Raw genomic sequence first — 17,687 nt, 5'->3', positions numbered from 1 at the left:
GGATGGAAGTCGGCAATTGAGTTACACTAATTAAAGTGAATAGCTTCAGATGAGGTCAGGGATAGAGGCTTCGTCCACAGTGATGTGATGTGTGAATTATTCTGAACTGAAGTTTGATTGTGACAGGAAACGGGAATAAAACGGTGAAACGAAATAAGAAAAGGCCTGACTCAATTAATCGATTGATATAAGTAAGGGGGGGGGGGGGGGGGGGAGTGTTGGTGGAAGTGGAGAGGGGAATGTTTGACATTGGCCCGCGGGCTCGGATGTCGCCAGCAGCTTCCTGGCAGTGACAGAACTAGGTCCCTGTGACAAGTGGCGCGGCCTCCAGGTGTGGGATGTGGGCAATGGGCCATTGACGTTTCCTCCACAACAGTGGCTCCCTTCAATGTGAGCACAATCACACCGCAGCCGCTACATAAACCGCAGGACAGTTTCCTCTGGAACAGGCGACAGCAGCCCCGGGTCTAACCTCACAGGCGCACAGGCGAAAGGTAAGGATGGATTCCAACCTGGATTTCTTGTGAGCATTTCCCCAAATTCAGGCACTGGCCAATCTCGCCTCGGGGTTCAGTGGGGGATTGGGCATTGACATTTGCAAGCATTCAATAGGATCAGGGACTGCATTGGCTCCATTCTCAGACCCTCTCTCCAGGAGCCCCCAAATCCCTCCGTCTCCATCTTGGACACACTCAGAAGAGGGCGAGCACCCGGAGCTCATCCTGGGGTTGAACAAAAAACTCTCTTCGTTCATCTCATTAATTTACATTCTGCAATGTGCTTTGCAGTCAGAAAATATAATTTAATTTTCCTTGTCTGTTTTCTCTGTATCGGGGTGGAATTTGGGTCCAGGTCAGGTTGTTACAGCAGCGAGTGTGGTATGTAAAATAAAACCCGTGTTAAATAATGTGAGACAAACTGTACCGGGACAGAAGCGGCTCCCTGGTCTCGATGAGAGGTGTGTTACAATATATGGAGCAAAAGGAATGAATTGAGTGAATTGGAAGCTCATGAAGGTTAAGGCAACAGGCCCATCACTGATGGCAGCATCATGTCACAGAGTTGATGATCCAGTGGGCCCAGCTGGGATTTGGGATGGGGGCCCAGCTGGGATTTGGGATGGGGGCCCAGCTGGGATTTGGGGGCCCAGCTGGGATTTGGGGGATGGGGGCCCAGCTGGGATTTGGGGGTGGGGGGCCCAGCTGGGATTTGGGGGTGGGGGGCCCAGCTGGGATTTGGGGGTGGGGGGCCCAGCTGGGATTTGGGATGGGGGCTCAGCTGGGATTTGGGGGTGGGGGCTCAGCTGGGGTTTTGGGGGTGTGGGGCTCAACTAGGATTTGGGGTGGGGGGGCTCAGCTGTGGATTTGGGGGAGGGGGCTTAGTTGGGGGTGGGGGCTCAGCTGGGGTTTGGGGGGTGGGGGGCTCAGCTGTGGATTTGGGGGTGGGGGCTCAGCTGGGATTTGGGGGTGGGGATTCAGCCGGGTTTTCGGGGTGGGGGGCTCAGCTGGGATTTGGGGGAGGGGGGTTCAGCTGGGATTTGGGGAGGGGTGCCCAGCTGGGACTTTGGGGAGGGGGGTTCAGCTGGGATTTGGGGGAGGGGGCCAGCTGGCATTTGGGGGAGGGGGGTTCAGCTGGCATTTGGGGGAGGGGGGTTCAGCTGGGATTTGAGGGATGGGAGCTCAGCTGTGGATTTGGGGGAGGGGGGCTGTCTCCCACCACAGTAGCTGATAGTTTAAATTCGGTGAATGAATGAGTGAAGGCTGGAATTGTGGGCTGGCCTGTGGTGATGGTCAAGAAAACTGTCAAATGAACCAGCTGAATAGTCCCAGGAATGAGAAACTTCAGTTTTGAGGAGAGGTTGGGACTGTTGGTCTTTGGAGAGAAGGAGGATGAGAGAAGTTTTGATAGGGATGTTCAAATTTATCAGGGGATGGACAGAGTAGACGGAAGCTATTCCCACTCGGGAATGAATCAGGAACAAGATGGAACAGATTGAAAACGATTCCGAAAAGAAGAAAACATGATGTGGGAATAAACCTTTTCACAGTGAGTGGTTGGGGTGTGGAATGCACAGCCTAGAAGTGTGCTGGAGGAAGTTCAATCGAGGGGTTCAATAGAATATCAGATGATTACTTGAGCAGAAACAATGTGCAGGTGTCCGGGGAAAGGGCAGGGGAAAGGCACTAAGTCAGGATGCTGGTTTGGAGAGTCAGTGCAGACTCGATGGGCCGAATGGCCTCCTGCAGCCCTGTAACAAGTCTGTGGATCGCTAGTGAAGCACTCCCGCATATCTTTCATCCAGGATGCGCCGACCTGGAATTTGAAATGAAATGAAAATCGCTTATTGTCACAAGTAGGCCTCAAATGAAGTTACTGTGAAAAGCCCCTAGTCACCACATTCCGGCGCCTGTTCGGGGAGGCTGGTATGGGAATTGAACCGTGCTGTTGGCCTGCCTTGGTCAGCTTTAAAAGCCAGCTATTTAGCCTGGAATTTAAGTTCTGCCCATCAATTACTGGGACTTCTCCTCATTCAGCTCGGGGACAACAGACCCATGACCAGAATTACTGTCAATGCATCAACTATTCCTGCTTCTCTACCTCTCCGTGATTCCATTCTGCGAGAATGCTGCAGAAAAATGAGGGGCATCCCTGCCAGCGCACTCCGGGATGTGTTAACTTCCTCTCAAACAATTCAATCTTTGATTTCACTGCTCCTATTTACTTTCCGTTCTCATTTTCAATGTAATTTTCTGCTGTGCCCTGCCGGCTATTTTCAAGAATTACCCGGCGCTGCTGAACAGCAAGATCCCACCACAGGGTTGAGTCACTCACCTGCCTCTCTTACATTCTGCCGGTTCGGGCCACCTAGTAGTCAGTGAGGGTAATCTGTGAATCTTTATTGCAGGGTCATTTCATAAATGTTACTCTTTGTCTTGCAGGGTCTTTATTCCAGGATGCATTTGCTATTACTAATAAGCATGTTAATACCCCCGGGTAAGTAGCGACATGGCGATATTATTCACAACTTAATCAAAGCTCTGGCGATGTAAATGTGACATGAAAATGGCTAACATTCGATATGAGAATTTTATTTTATTTTCCTGAAATTTGTCCACCAAAACTCTGGTGTGAACAACTGAGGAAATCCCAATGACTTCCGGTCACAATCCTCAGGGCATATTGTCAATCTGACTCTTTGATCAGCAAAGCTCGTTCAAGCAAACGACTCATATATTTGAAAAGTTAGACATCTGTCTTGGATGTCTTGAAATGAGGACATTTGAATCGCTGCATCCTGATCAGTGAGCTTTGTGCACAAGCAGTGGGAGAGAGCACATCCTGAGTGAGACACAGTCAGACTGAGTGTGGGTAGCAGGAATTCGGTGCAGAGTGGAAAGAGGTAGTTTATTTTTTCTTTGCTTTCTAACTTTTTTAATCTCCGGAGAGTGGGCGTGCCTTGCTGCAGCAGTAGAGGCTACAGGGGAGAGAGCTGATCGGTAAGTACTGGGTAAGGTTGGTAAGTATTTCCCACTTTTATCACTTAGAATCTGTAAAGTCTTTTGTGGTTTATAGTTTGTAAGGACTATATTGTGTAGTAGCAAGGACTAGGGAAGAAGGGCCCTGGAGAATTGGATATAATCTGATATTATGCATCTTCCACAGGTTTAACTTAAAGCGGCAGGTCATGGCAGCAGAGCTCCAAGCCATGGTTTACTCCTCTTGCGCCATGTGCGAAGTCGGGAACATTTCCAGTGCCGGGGCCAGCATGTGTGCAGGAAATGTCTCCGGCTGCAGCTCCTGGAAGCCGGGTTACAGAGCTGAAGCAGCAGCTGGGGACACTGTGGGGCATCCGTGAGGTAGAGAGTATTTTGGATAGCGGGTATAGAGTGGCGGTCACACCACAGGCTCAGACTCCACAGGCAGGAAGGGAATGGGTGACCACCAGGCAGAACAAGTGGGATAGGCAGGCAGTGCAGGAATCTCCTGTGGCCAGTCCCTGCAAAAACAGATATAACATTTTGGATACTGTTGTGAATGTGTCTCATGGGAAAGCAGCAGCAGCCAAATCCGTTGCAGCAGAGAGGAGGAGTAAAAAGCATGGGAATGCTATAATTATAAGGAATTCAGTTGTACCGGAAATAGATAGGCATGCCTGAGGATGTAAACAAGCCTCCAGGATGGGTATGTTGCTCCCGTGGTGCGAGGCCCAAGGATGTCTCAGAGTGGCTAGAGGACATTCTGGAGGGGGAGGGTGAACAGCCAGTTGTCGGGATACACATGAGTACAAATATCATAGGTTACAATAAAGGAATGAGGTCCTAAAAGCTGAATATAGGGAGTAAAGAAGTAAGTTGAAAAGTCGGACCTCAAAGAATTACCACCAATGCCATGTGCCAATCAGAGTAGAAACAACATGATATAACGGGTGAATATGTGGCCAGAAGGATGATACAGTGGGGAGGGTTTCAAATTCCTGGGACATTGAGACCAGTTCTAGGGAGGTGGGACTAGTACAAACCGGATGGGTTACACCCTGGGCAGGACCATATCCTGGGGTGAGTATTTACTAGTGTGGTTGGGGAGGGCTTAAACTAGAATGGCAGGGGGGGTGGGAACCTAAGCAGGATGACAAGGGAAAGAGAAACAAGGACAGTAATTAAAAAAAAGAGTAGTAAAATGGTAGACAGGGTAAGCAAGGGCAAGAGACAAATGTGCCACGGTACAAAGAAAGGTTTGGATGATTAAAAATGACAAAAAGTCAAGCCTCAATGTTTTGTACCATAATGCATGAAACATTCAGAATAACGTCGATGAACCAATGGTGCAAATCAAGTTAAATGGATATGATCTCATAGCCATTACGGAGGCATGATTGCAAGGTGATCAAAACTGGAAACTCAGGGATATTTGACCTTTTCGGAAGGAAAAGGTGGTGGGGTAGCACTGTTAATAAGAGATGAAATGAAGACAGTCATTTGAGATGATCTAGACTCAGATGAGGTAGAGTCCATTTGGGTGGAGGTAAAGAAACAGCAAGGGAAAGAAGGCATTGGTGGAAGTAGTGTATAGACCCCCAAATAGTACTCACACTATAGGAAATGGTATCAATCGACAAATAATAGGAGCATGGAAGAGCATGGGTGACTTTAATCTTCATGTTTATTGGGTTGATCAAATTAGTAAGGGTAGCCATGACAACAAATTCAGAGAGTGCATTAGGGACAGTTTCCTCAAGAAATATGTTACGGAACCAACCAGGGAACCTTAGATCTGCTAATGGGTAATAAGGCAAGTTTATAAATTTCTCAGAGTAAAAGATCCCCTGGAAAGTAGTGATCAAAACAAGATAGAATTTAATATTCAGTTAATATAATGAAATGAGGAGATAGTTAGTTGAAGTGGGAAGGGCGATAGATTATCAGGGAAGATATTGAACAAGCAGTGGCAGACATTTAAGGAGGTAGTTCATGACTCTCAGCAAAAGTATATCACAGTAAGGAGGAAAGGATCTAAGAGTGGGATAAACCAACCATGTCTAACCAAAGAAGTTAAGGAGAGTATTAAGTTGAAGAAAAAGCATATAAGGAGACAAAAGTCAGTGATAGCCCGAAGACTGGGATACATTCAGAATCCAGCAAAGAGAATTCAAAAGAAAATAAAGAGAGTGAGAAAATACACTACGAAGGCAAACTAGCAAGGAATATAAAAACTGACAATATGAGCTTCTAGAAATATATAAAAAGGAAGAGGGAGGCCAAAGTGAACTTAGGCCCCTTAGAAAATAAATCTGGGGTGATAGTTATGGGGAACAAGGAAATGGCAGAGGAGTTCAACAGATATTTTGCATCAGTCTTTACAGTGGAAGATACTTCTAACATCCCATTAATATGAAAGAATATGGGGTGGAATTAAATACCATCAGCATCACTAGTATTGGGCAACTAATGAGGGCTAAAGGCAGATAAGTCCCCCTGGCCCAGATGACTTGCATCTGAGATTCCTAAAAGAAGAGAAAGTGGATGCATTTGTTGTAATTTTCCAAAAATCCGTGAATTCTGGAGAAGTACTGGAAGATTGGAAAACTGATAATGTGACACTCCTATTCAAAAGAGAGGGAGTCAAAAAGGGGGTAACTGTAAACCGATTAGCTTAACATCAATTGTTGGAAAAATGTTGGAATCAATTATTACAGAAGTAATAGCAACACATTTGGAAAATCATAATCTAATCAAGCAGAGTTCGCATGGCTTCGTGAAAGGGGAATTGTGTCTGACTAATTTCTTCGAGGTTTTCGAGGAAGTCTCAACAAGAGTGGATAAAGGGAACCAGTAGATATATTGTATTTGGACTTCCATGAGATGTTTGACAAGCTATCTCAGAAAAGGGCAGGAAACAGCGGGTGGGAGTAAGGGATTCTTTTTCAGGTTTGCGACCTGTAACCAGTGGGGTTCTGCAGGGATCAGTGCTGGGACCACAACTGTTTACAATATATATAAATGACTTGGAGGAAGGAAGTGAATGTACTGTAACCAAATTTGCAAACAACACAAAAATAGGTGGAAAGGCAAGTTACAGGAGGGATACAAACAGTTTGCAAAGAGATAGGGTTAAGTAAGTGGGCAAAAAGTTGGCAAATGTAATATCATGTGGAAAAATGTGAAGTTGTTCATTTTGGAAGGTAGAACAATGGAAAGAAACTGCAGAAAGCTGCAACACAAAGGGACTTGGAGTCACTTGTGCACGAAACACAAAGCTAGCCCACTAGTGTAGCAGGTAAACAGGAAGGCAAATGGAATGTTAGCCTTTATTTCAAGGGAGTTGGAATTTAAGAGTCGGGAAGTCTTGCTGCAACTTTATAAGGTACTGGAGAGACACACCTGGAATGCTGAGAGCAGTTTTGGTCCCCTTATTAAGAATTATATTATTTTATTGGAGGCAGTTCAGAGAGTGTTCACTCGGATGATTCTCGGTATGGAGGAATTGTCTTATGGACAAAGGTTAAACAGGTTGGAACTCTACCCATTGGAATTTAGAAGAATGAGAGGTGATCTCATTGAAACATGTAGGATTCTTAATGGGCTTGACAAGGTGAACGCTGAGAGGATATTTTCTCTCATGGGAGAGTCTAGGACCTGAGGTCATAGTCTCAGAAAAAATGGAGCCAATTTAAGACTGAGATGTGGAGGACATTTTTCTCTCCGAGGGTTGTGAGTCTTTGGAACTCCTTGTTACAGAGAGCTGTGGGGGCAGAGTCCTTGTGCATATTTAAGGCTGAGAAGGATTCTTGATCGATAAGGGAATCAGGGGTATGAGAGAGTGTAGTCTCCGAAACACTCAGTCAAGCCCTTTGGGACTTGGAAGTTTTTTGTTCCCTTTAATATCTCACGGTTAAGGAACCATGTGCATGAAGAATCTGAGCTGGAATTCTCCGGCCATGGGATGTCCTGCCTGCAGCGCACTCCCGCCCATGGTGTTCCCAGTGGCGTGGGGTGACTTCAGTGGGAAATCCCATTGACAAGCAATGGGAAAAGAGAACCCCGCCGGCAGCTAACGGAGTGCCATCAAGAAACACGCGGCTGGGGGACCGGAAAATCCAGCCGGTAATGTCTGGGTTCCCATCTCGTTTTTATTCATTCATGGCATGCATGTGTCGCTGGCTGGGCCAACATTTGTCGCCAATCCCTAATTGCCTTTGAACTGAGTGGCTTGCCCATCCATTTCGGAGGACATTAAGTGTCACCCACATTGCTGTGGAACCAGACTCACCTGTAAGCCAGGCCAGGAAAGGATGGCAGATTTCTTTCCCTAAAGGATATAAGACCATAAGACGTAGGAGCAGTAGGCCACTCGGCCCATTGAGTCTGCTCTGCCATTATTGACTGATCTAATGTGATAATCCTCAACTTAACTTTCCCACCTTATCCCCATAGCCCTCAATTCCCTACTGATTGAAAATCTGTCTATCTCAAGCCTTGAACATACTTAATGACCCAGCCTCTACAGCTCTCTGCAGTATGAATTCCACAGATTCACCACCCTCTGAGAAAAGAAATTCCTCCTCATCTCAATCATAAATGGGTGACCCCCTTATTCAGAGATTATGCCCTCTGGTCCTAGACCAGTGTTCTTCAAAGTCGGGGGCACGACCCACGGGTGGGTCGCGGGCAGGTGTCGGGAGGGTCGCGGAGCCGTTGTCCGCGGCGCTCCCGATCGCGCAAATCCCCGCGCAGCAGCCGGCTTTTCATAACGCTGGCTGCAAATGGCCGCGAACATGTTAAATAAAATATTTGGCTACATTGCGCATGCGCGCACGATGATCGGGCACACATGCGCAGTGTGGCCGCTATTTTTTTTTTACGGTTGCAGCTTTTTGTTTTACAAGTTCTGTAGTGGTTTTTATTCATTTATTCATTTATTTTATTATTTTTTTTTTTTTTACAAGTTCGGGGGGGTTTTATTTGATAACATTTTACAGGAAAAAAATTCAGAACTTTGGACAGTTGGAGATTCCATATTTTCCGACACCAGAAGGCTTCACCTTCATCCAACAGGTTCCATTGGAGGAACGTGTACGAGGGCCCAAAACCATTTCCTCCACTTTTGTCAGCAGCAAACAAGGTAAGAGAAAATGGTGGGCCGCGAAGGTCGGCCGGCGTGGTTCTCAAAGGTTGGCCGGGTTGGGTACCGAAGGTTGGCCGGTTGGTAAAAATGGATCCCCGGAAAAAAAGTTTGAAGAACACTGTCCTAGACTCACCCACATGAGAAAACATCCTCTCAGCATCTACCCTGTCAAGCCCCCTGAGAATCCTGTATGTCTCAATAAGATCACCTCTTAAGCTTCTAAACTCCAATAGGTACAGATCCAACCAACTAAACTGCTCCTGAGAAGAAAATCCCTCGATACCCGGGATCGATCCAGTCAACCTTCTCTGGACTGCCCCCGATGCCAATATATATTTCCTTAGATAAGGGGACCAAAACTGTTAGTGAACGAGATAGGTTTTTACAACAATCAGTAAAAGTCTTCTGGTCACCATTACTGAGATGAGCTTTATATTCCAAGTTTATTAATCACAGAATATTTATTGTGTGGAAGGAGACCATTCGGCCCGTCAAGTTTGGACAGGCGCTCTGAAAGAGGATGTGTTCACAAAAGTAAACTTGAAAAATAAATATCATTATTAAAATTAAATATTTAACCAACATTTCTGATTTGTTGCAGCATTCACCACAACACCGGCCGACCAAGGTAATTGTACACTGCTGATTGCTGACAGGCTCACTCTCATTGACATGGGGGCTGGCTGGGGAAATAGTGTCAGGGGATTGGGTGGCAGGGCTGAAGGATGTGGCTTGTGGGTACAGCTGCATTGATGAGGCAACATTTATTTAATAAGTAGGAACAAGAGGACGTCTTTCAACCCTCGAGCCTTCGGTAAGAACATGGCTAAATCTTATACCTCAAACCACTTCCAAGTCAGTCCAAGGATCCCACGATCAAACGTGGAGTCTACACATTTTCCTTGCATCTGCCTAGGTTTCCACCGGGTACTCCGGTTTCCTCCCGCAGTCCAAAGATGTGCAGGTTAGGTGGGTTGGCCATGATCAATGCGTGGGGGTTACAGGGATAGGGCGGGGGAGTGGAACTGGGTTATGGTGCTTTTTCGGAGGGTCAGTGCAGATACGATGGGCAGAATGGCCTCCTTCTGCACTCTGGAGATCCGGTGGATTCTCAGTCTGGAATATACTCAAAGAGGGAGAGGCCCCTAGGTTGGAGCTCACTGGGCTGGAGAATTCCAAAGATTCACAGCCTTCTAAGTCAAGACATTTCACCTCACCCCAGTCCTAAATGTTTGGCCCTAATTCTAAGAGACACTTTAAATCTTTCTCGGACGTCTGATGGCGGCCATGGTGTGACTGGTCACACATTTGGTAGCTCCCTCTCGTGGCATTTTTTCCGGACCTTTTCCCCAGTTAACGTGTGGATGTGTGGATTTAAAAGGGTGCAGGAGTGTTGGTAGAAGAGAGTGAACCACCGGTGCATGGAATCGAGGACCAGGAGCGGTCGCAAAAGAGGGGAACAGACTGCAAAGACTGGTGCGGTGCCTGTGACACTCGTGGAAATGGCAGAGGGGCAGGGAACGGCCCTGCCGGCTCAGAGGTCAACTGAGCAGCTGGTGGGCTTCCTGAACGGGAAGTTCACCCAGCAATGAAAGGAGAGTCTGGAGGACCTGGCCCGGGCGGTGGAAACGATAAAAACGGTGATTGACGGCGTGGAGACGAGGCTAGTGTCCCAGGGTCAGGTGATCCAGAAGATAAAGGAGGTGGCAGGGGAACAGCAGAGGCGGCTGCAAGAGAAAGTTGAGGACCTGGAGAACCGGTTACTCAGGCAGAATCACACTTTCACCAAAGGAAACATTAATTTGGCAGATTTTTATTAATGCACAGCGAGACGAGCAGAATGGTGTGGTTGAGGCCACAATCAGGCCCGCCAAGTTCTGGTCGAATGGTGGAGTAGGGCCAAGGGGCCGAATGACCTCCTCCTGTTGCTGTTGCTTATCAGATAACGGGCGGTGCCTCTCAGCTCAATCCTGGATAGGTGACCGGGACAAACCGGGTGCTCGACCGTCTCGGCAAAGTGAAGTGGGGAGGGGCTCGAGGGCAAGGTGTGCGTCTGACTGCAGGTAGGACAAGCAGGGAAATGTCAGCCCAACCCCAGGGGCTGGTTAGAGGACTCGGGGGGGGGGGGGGGGGGGGGGGGGGTGCCAAGAACCTGCTCTAACTCCGAGTTAGTCACAAGTTTACCATCATTCATTCAGGAAATGAAACTCCCATCAACATTTTGGGCATCAACATTTGAGCGGTGCGGTAGCACAGTGGTTAGCACTATTGATTCACAGCGCCAGGGTCACTGGTTCGATTCCTGGCTTGGGTCACTGTCTGTGTGGAGTCTGCATGTTCTTCTGTGTCTGCGTGGGTCCCTGAGAATAACAAATTTCAACGTGCCAAGGTGGACGACTTGGAGAATCGCTCCAGGAGGCAAAGCCTCAGCGTGGTGGGCCTGGTGGAGATTCTGGGACAGGGAGTGAAAGCGGATGTCCTCACTTTCCCCTTGTTGATAGCTGTTATATTTTAAATAGTGACTTATCTAAAATATATACATTACTCTTGAATCCACCAGGATGATAAAATGACCAATAGTCTTCTTGTTGAAAGATGAACTATTTAATGAGTAATAAAATAATAAACTGAGTTATTTTACTCAATACTAAACTAACAAGAAAGAATTAAAGTATAATACAGATAACTACATAACTATACACTATTATAACAAACTAGTTCTAACTTCTCTCACTCTAGCTATTCTATGTCTTGCTTGTTCACTGTTCTGAATCACATAATCATCTGACTTAGAAAAGGCGGGAATCCAGTTCTTGTAGTATCTGACTGAGCCATCTAGTGTTGAAATTACTGTACTACATTTACATACATTGATCGTGTATATTGATAACTGAATATCACTACAATAGCCTGAGGGCGAGTTCCGCTGGGATGGAGTTCTCCCACTCCGCTCAGCGCCTCGATGTGGCTCGGTGATCAAATGGATTTCCTATATCTTGAGAAGGTCAAGAACACCATTGGAGGGTCCGTAGATGGATTCTACTCCAGATGCCAGCCATTCATTTCCTTTGTCAGAAAGTTAGTCTCTGTCAGCTGTTAGGGGGATTATTAAGTGTTAGTTGGGGGTTTCTTTGTTATGTGTTACAGGGGTAGGGTTAGTAGGGTTGACAGTGATTGAAATGTGTTATTTTTGTACTGTATCTGTGATTATTGTCGTTGTATTTTGTAATATTGAAATTCCTTCTTTGTGATAATAATATACTTTTAAAACATTTGTCATGTGAGAGTACCTTTTAAGAAATGGGTATTTTTCATTGAATAACTGTAGTGGGTGTACCTTTAAGAAATGGGTGTTTATTAGAGAGCTGCAGTGATGTCAGACAGTGGGTGGAGCTGGGCTGTCTGTCTGCTTTACTTTTGTTTTTGAGCAGGCTGCTATAGAGTGAGGTTTCAGTTTTGTTTTCAGAGAGAAGAGCTGCAGTGAAAGCCAGCAGATGTGCATGGATCTCTCTACAAGCTAAAGAGTGTTCATTTGGATGATTTCAAAGGGGTAACTGCTCTCATTAGAGAATTTAAACCTGATCTCTGTATTAAAAGAGTCTTTAGTCTTCTGGATGTTGTTTGGGAATTTATTAAGGATTACTTAATGTTGTATTCTTTCGGGGTTGTATTTGAATTGATGGTTGCTAAGATGTTCACTGTATGGTTAAAAAGGTTAACTTGAGTTCATAGAATAAACATTGTTTTGCTTAAAAAAAATACTTTTCCATTTCTGCTGTACCACACCTGTAGAGTGGGCCGTGTGCTCACCACACCACAATCTATTAAAAGTTGTGGATCAGGTGAACTCCATGATACGCTTTTGGGGTTCTCTAAACCAGTGTTCTTCAAACTTTTTTTCCGGGAACCCATTTTTACCAACCGGCCAACCTTCAGGACCCCAACCGGCCGACCTTCGCGACCCACGCCGGCCGACCTTCGCGACCCACGCTGGCCGACCTGCGCGACCTGATCTTTGGCCCGTATGCGCATAGTTTTGCGCATGCGTGCCGACGATCTAGCACTCCTGCACAGTGTGGCCGCATTTTGTTTACATGTTTGCGGCCATTTCGAAGGCTGGTTGCAGCCGGCGTTTTCAACAGCTGGCTGCTGCAGCTGTTGCACGCAGATTTGCGCAATCGGGAGTGCTGTGATGGACTGCTCCGCGACCCTCCCGGCACCCGCCCGGGGGCGCACCCCCGAGTTTGACAATGCCTGCTCTAAACCCTGGCCCATAACACATTTATAACATTCACAGGTACTTGTTCCCAGAAGAGTGCTTTAGAAAGGTTTACTTTGTGGTTTTATCGAGATGAGTTAATTAAATTATTTAATTCTCAGTCTGTGCTTGCTGATGACAAGTGATCAATTTCCTGGTTTCTTTAATCTTTTTCAGCCACCAGCAGTCCAATAAATCCAGGTAAAATTTACAGTTCCATTAATTTTTTTTAAAATCTAATATAAATTTAGTGTACCCAATCAATTTTTTCCAATTAAGGGGCAATTTAGCGTGGCCAATCCACCTAGCCTGCACATATTTGTGTTGTGTGGGCGAATCCCATGCAAACACAGGGAGAATATGCAAACTCCACATGGACAGTGATCCAGATCCGGGATCGAACCTGGGACCTCGGCGCCGTGAGGCAACAGGGCTAACACACTGCGCCACCGTGCTGCCCTACAGTTCCATTAATTTGCTATTTATTGACCAATTTAACTTTCCTTTCTTGCACACAGATTCCCCTGTGTATTCCAGCACAAAGCCTCTTACTTCCTTTTAATTTCATTGTTTATGTTTCTAATTTACTAAGTAACTCATTTTATTTTATACACTGGAATAGATTTTCAACTTGAAATTCATATAAATTTCTCTAAGACCATCCAGCCCATCAATTTGTCCATAAAAATTGGAAAAGATATTCGTCTTTAAATTAATTTTTGGCAAATTGAGAAGGTGGAGAAAAGTGATCAACAATATGCATAATGCAATTCAGGCATAAGGGGCCTTAGGTCCCCATCAAACACTCCCAGGACAGGTACAGCACGGGGTTAGATACAGAGTAAAGCTCCCTCCACACTGTCCCCATCAAACACTCCCAGGACAGGGACAGCACGGGGTTAGATACAGAGTAAAGCTCCCTCTTCACTGTCCCCATCAAACACTCCCAGCACAGGTACAGCATGGGGTTAGATACAGAGTAAAGCTCCCTTTACACTGTCCCCATCAAACACTCCCAGGACAGGTACAGCACGGGGTTAGATACAGAGTAAAGCTCCCTTTACACTGTCCCCATCAAACACTCCCAGGACAGGTACAGCATGGGGTTAGATACAGAGTAAAGCTCCCTTTACACTGTCCCCATCAAACACTCCCAGGACAGGTACAGCACGGGGTTAGATACAGAGTAAAGCTCCCTCTTCACTGTCCCCATCAAACACTCCCAGCACAGGTACAGCATGGGGTTAGATACAGAGTAAAGCTCCCTTTACACTGTCCCCATCAAACACTCCCTGGACAGGGGCAGCACGCAGTTAGATACAGAGTAAAGCTCCCTCTACACTGTCCCCATCAAACACTCCCAGGACAGTACAACATGGAGTTAGACACAGAGTAAAACCCGTTTAATGTAATTGTGTTACGTGCTGTATACATGATCTTCTTTATTTAAGTAAATGTCTTGAACTGTGATTTGGTGATGGACTCTGCTGTTGGGTTAACATTCCAGCTGACATTAACAATGTTGTTTTGATGCACTTTGTTCAACATTCATTCCATTTGGCCATTTGGGTCTTGCTGTTGGATCAACGCAATAGTCACTGTCAGTGGATCAGGGACTTTGCAAACCTTTCCCTCAAACCTTTTATTTTTCAATTGCTTCAGCCTCGCAAGACCCTTGTGCAGGGGAATCCTGTGTCGAGTGGGAGACCTGTGGGTTACGGTACGGAAAATATGGCTGTCGTTGCACTAATGTGTCTGACAATGGGAGCAGTGACACCTTTGGTGAGTGGCCCTCAACTCCTGCGTGAAAACATTGCTCACTGGCACTCCGTCTAAATGCTGTTCCAAATGATTAATCTGAAGAGACAAAAGCAACTAAACAGAGGTTTACAAATCCACCAGGTCTGAAGAATTGCAGATTTCGCATTTCCCAAAATGTTTCCTCGAAAATTAATCTGGTCAGAGTTACTCCACCTGCTCTGAAGATCTGGGGCTGGATTCTCCGGTTTCTTGGCCGCACGCCGTTGGTTGGCGGTGGGATTCTCTCTTCCCGCCACTTGTCACTGGGAATTCCCGTTGAAACCACCCCCATGCCACTGAGAGACCCGTGTGCGGGGGAGTGCGACCGGTAGGAACAGAGAATTCCCAACGGGTGTAAAACTCCGGCCATTATCCTGATGTGAATAAGACTGTAATTAGCCTGGGTCCCCTCCCAGAGGGAAACTCTTGTTTCTCTCGGCCCCTGAATGTCAGATTGCTGACTATTTTGAGCACAGTCCCAGGCTGGGCGGCTCCCCCACCAAGACTGGCCATCGGGGTTATGCCCTGGCAGGGGCGGGCTGAGCTGCTGACCCATTGCACCATCTGGGACCAACATGTGATTCTTGAACTGGGAGAGTGGGGCTGTAGCTATAGAACCACAGAATCTCTACTGTGCAGAAGGAAGCCATTCGGCCCATTACAGAAGAATGCTGAATATGAAAGAGATGTGTAGAAAAATGCTGCCGAACTGTTTCCAGACATTCAATCCCACCGATGCATGGTACAGTATGTATAACATGCAGACACATCTGTCCATGACAGTGTCAGAAGAAGCGAACAATGCACAATCCTCGCGGAGACAAAGTCACGTTTTCACATTGCAGATGCCCTCCATCGTGTCGTGTGACACAACCGCCATGCTAATTGGGTAGATTCAGAACAGATTTGGAAACTCTAGTCTGGGCAGCCGGTTTAGCTCAGTTAGCTGGGCAGCTGGTTCGTGATGCAGAGCAAGACCAACAGCGTGGTTTCAATTCCCATACCGGGCGAGATTATTCATGAAGGCCCACCTTCTCAACCTTGCCCCTCGCCTGAGGTGTAGTGATCCTCAGGTTGCAAATCGCCACCGGTCAGCTCTTCCCCTCAAAGGGGTGAGCAACCTATGGTCATCTGGGACTATGGCAAATTTACTTTCCTTTTTTTTTAACCAGCTCACTGACACTCAGTTTGGGATCCACCAGGGTCACTCACCTCCTGACCTCATTACAGCTTTGGTTCAAACATGTTCAAAAATGCCGAATGCCAGAGGTGAGGTGAGAGTGACTGCCCTTGACATCAAGGCAGCATTTGACCGAGTGTGGCTTCAAGGAGCCCCAGCAAAACTGGGGTCAATGGTAATCAGGGGGAAAACCCTCCTCTGGTTGGAGTCATACCTGGCACAACACCTGGGTGTTGTTGTTAGAGTTCAGTCATCTTAGTTCCAGGACACCACTACAGGAGTTCCTCAGGTGAGTGTCCTAGGCCCAACCATCTTCAGCTGTTCTGACAATCTGCTACATTCCACAATAAGTTCAGAAGTGGGGATGATCGCTAATAACTGCACAATGTTCAGCACCATTCGCGACACTGAAGCAGCCCATGTCCAAATGCAGCAAGACATGGACAGTAAGATTCACGCCACACAAGTGCCAGGCAATGACCATCTCCAGCAAGAGAGGATCTAACCATCTCCCCTTGACATTCAATGGCATTACCATTGCTGAATCCCCCAGAATCAACATCCTAGGGGTTACAATTGACCAGAAACTGAACTGGACCCAGTCATATTAATACTGTGGCTACCAGAGCAGGTCAGAGGCTGGGAATCCTGTGGAGCCAAACTCACCTCCTGACTCCAAAGCAATCCGTCTGGGTAAATTAACCCTTTTTAGCCCCAGAACCATTCTGGTAAAACTGCACTGGGCCCCTTCAAAATCTATCCATACTGCGAGAGGTGGGTTACCTAACAGGTCCCTTAAGGTTTTCCTGTTGTTGCAGATATGAGCCGTTTTCTAGTCTATGTTCTCTGTCTATTGCAGACTATGCTTTGAGCTGTAATGGTACGAACAGTTCGGTGTCCCTCTCCCGCTGCATGTTATTTGATGTTGGGTTCTCCAGCAGTGATTTCCAGCTGAATGACCCCAGGTGTGTCGGATATGTTAGCCAAGGACGGATAATCTTTTCATTTGCGAGTGACAGAATCATTTGCGGCAACAAACTCCAGGTCGGTATAATTCCACTTAATTGGTTTACCCTTTTCTCAATGTTGTTTTGTCCCTTTCCTGATGGTTGGTGGTGGTTGGATTGAGGTCAACTGGAGCCTTTGAGTATTTTTTATGTTTCTATGGGGAAAGCGGGATGAGGCTATTGAGTTGGATGATTAGCCATGAACATATTCAATGGCGGAGCAGGCTCGAAGGGCCAAATGGCCTCCTTCTGCTCCTATTTTCTATGATTCCAAGTTTAAGTGGTTAATCAAATGTGTAAAGGACAAATTTAATCATCTTCACTCGTTATTTACAAAGGAGACAGTCAGCATAGCCCCGGACACTATGTTAAGTTGATGTTATCTTGAAGAGCTGCTGATCTTTAGAACTATTAAAAAATGAGCATGATGTTTCCTGATGGAGCAAGTAAATCAGAATGACATTCATGTGGTGCAGCACTGCCATCTAAAGGTCATGCGACATATTACACCCAGGTAAAAATCCCCTGAAATACAACATAAAGTGTGAAGCAACTCAAAAGCCAACTTGTAGATCGGTGTGATTAGGTTTAGGCTGGGCACTGTGTACACAGGTGTGAATAGCATTAGGAGGAGCACTGTGTACACAGATGTGATTAGGTTTAGGCTGGGCTCTGTGTACACAAGTGTGATTAGGATTAGGATGGGCCCTGTTTACACAGGTGTGAAGAGCGATAGGGTGAGCACTGTGTACACAGGTATGAATAGAATCAGGATGAGCACCGTGTACAGAGGTGTGAATAGAATTAGGGTGAGCACTAT

The 17,687-nt window shown here is 46.5% G+C and overlaps 1 protein-coding gene across 1 annotated transcript in view; it reads left to right on the top strand.

Moving 5' to 3' along the window:
- Window positions 1-430: 430 nt before the first annotated feature.
- LOC140386464 (alpha-tectorin-like) overlaps window positions 431-17,687 on the top strand; it is a 78,175-nt gene continuing 60,918 nt past the window's right edge. Inside the window, exons 1-6 of the mRNA XM_072468833.1 lie at window positions 431-494; window positions 2,940-2,994; window positions 9,224-9,250; window positions 13,058-13,081; window positions 14,543-14,662; window positions 16,720-16,904. Coding sequence (XP_072324934.1) covers window positions 2,955-2,994; window positions 9,224-9,250; window positions 13,058-13,081; window positions 14,543-14,662; window positions 16,720-16,904 — 396 coding nt within the window. The 5' untranslated portion in view covers window positions 431-494; window positions 2,940-2,954. The remainder of the gene's footprint in view (window positions 495-2,939; window positions 2,995-9,223; window positions 9,251-13,057; window positions 13,082-14,542; window positions 14,663-16,719; window positions 16,905-17,687) is intronic.

The sequence above is a fragment of the Scyliorhinus torazame genome, chromosome 12, assembly GCF_047496885.1.
Source record: "Scyliorhinus torazame isolate Kashiwa2021f chromosome 12, sScyTor2.1, whole genome shotgun sequence".
NCBI lineage: Eukaryota > Metazoa > Chordata > Chondrichthyes > Carcharhiniformes > Scyliorhinidae > Scyliorhinus > Scyliorhinus torazame.
This window is presented reverse-complemented; position numbering and strand designations above follow the sequence as displayed.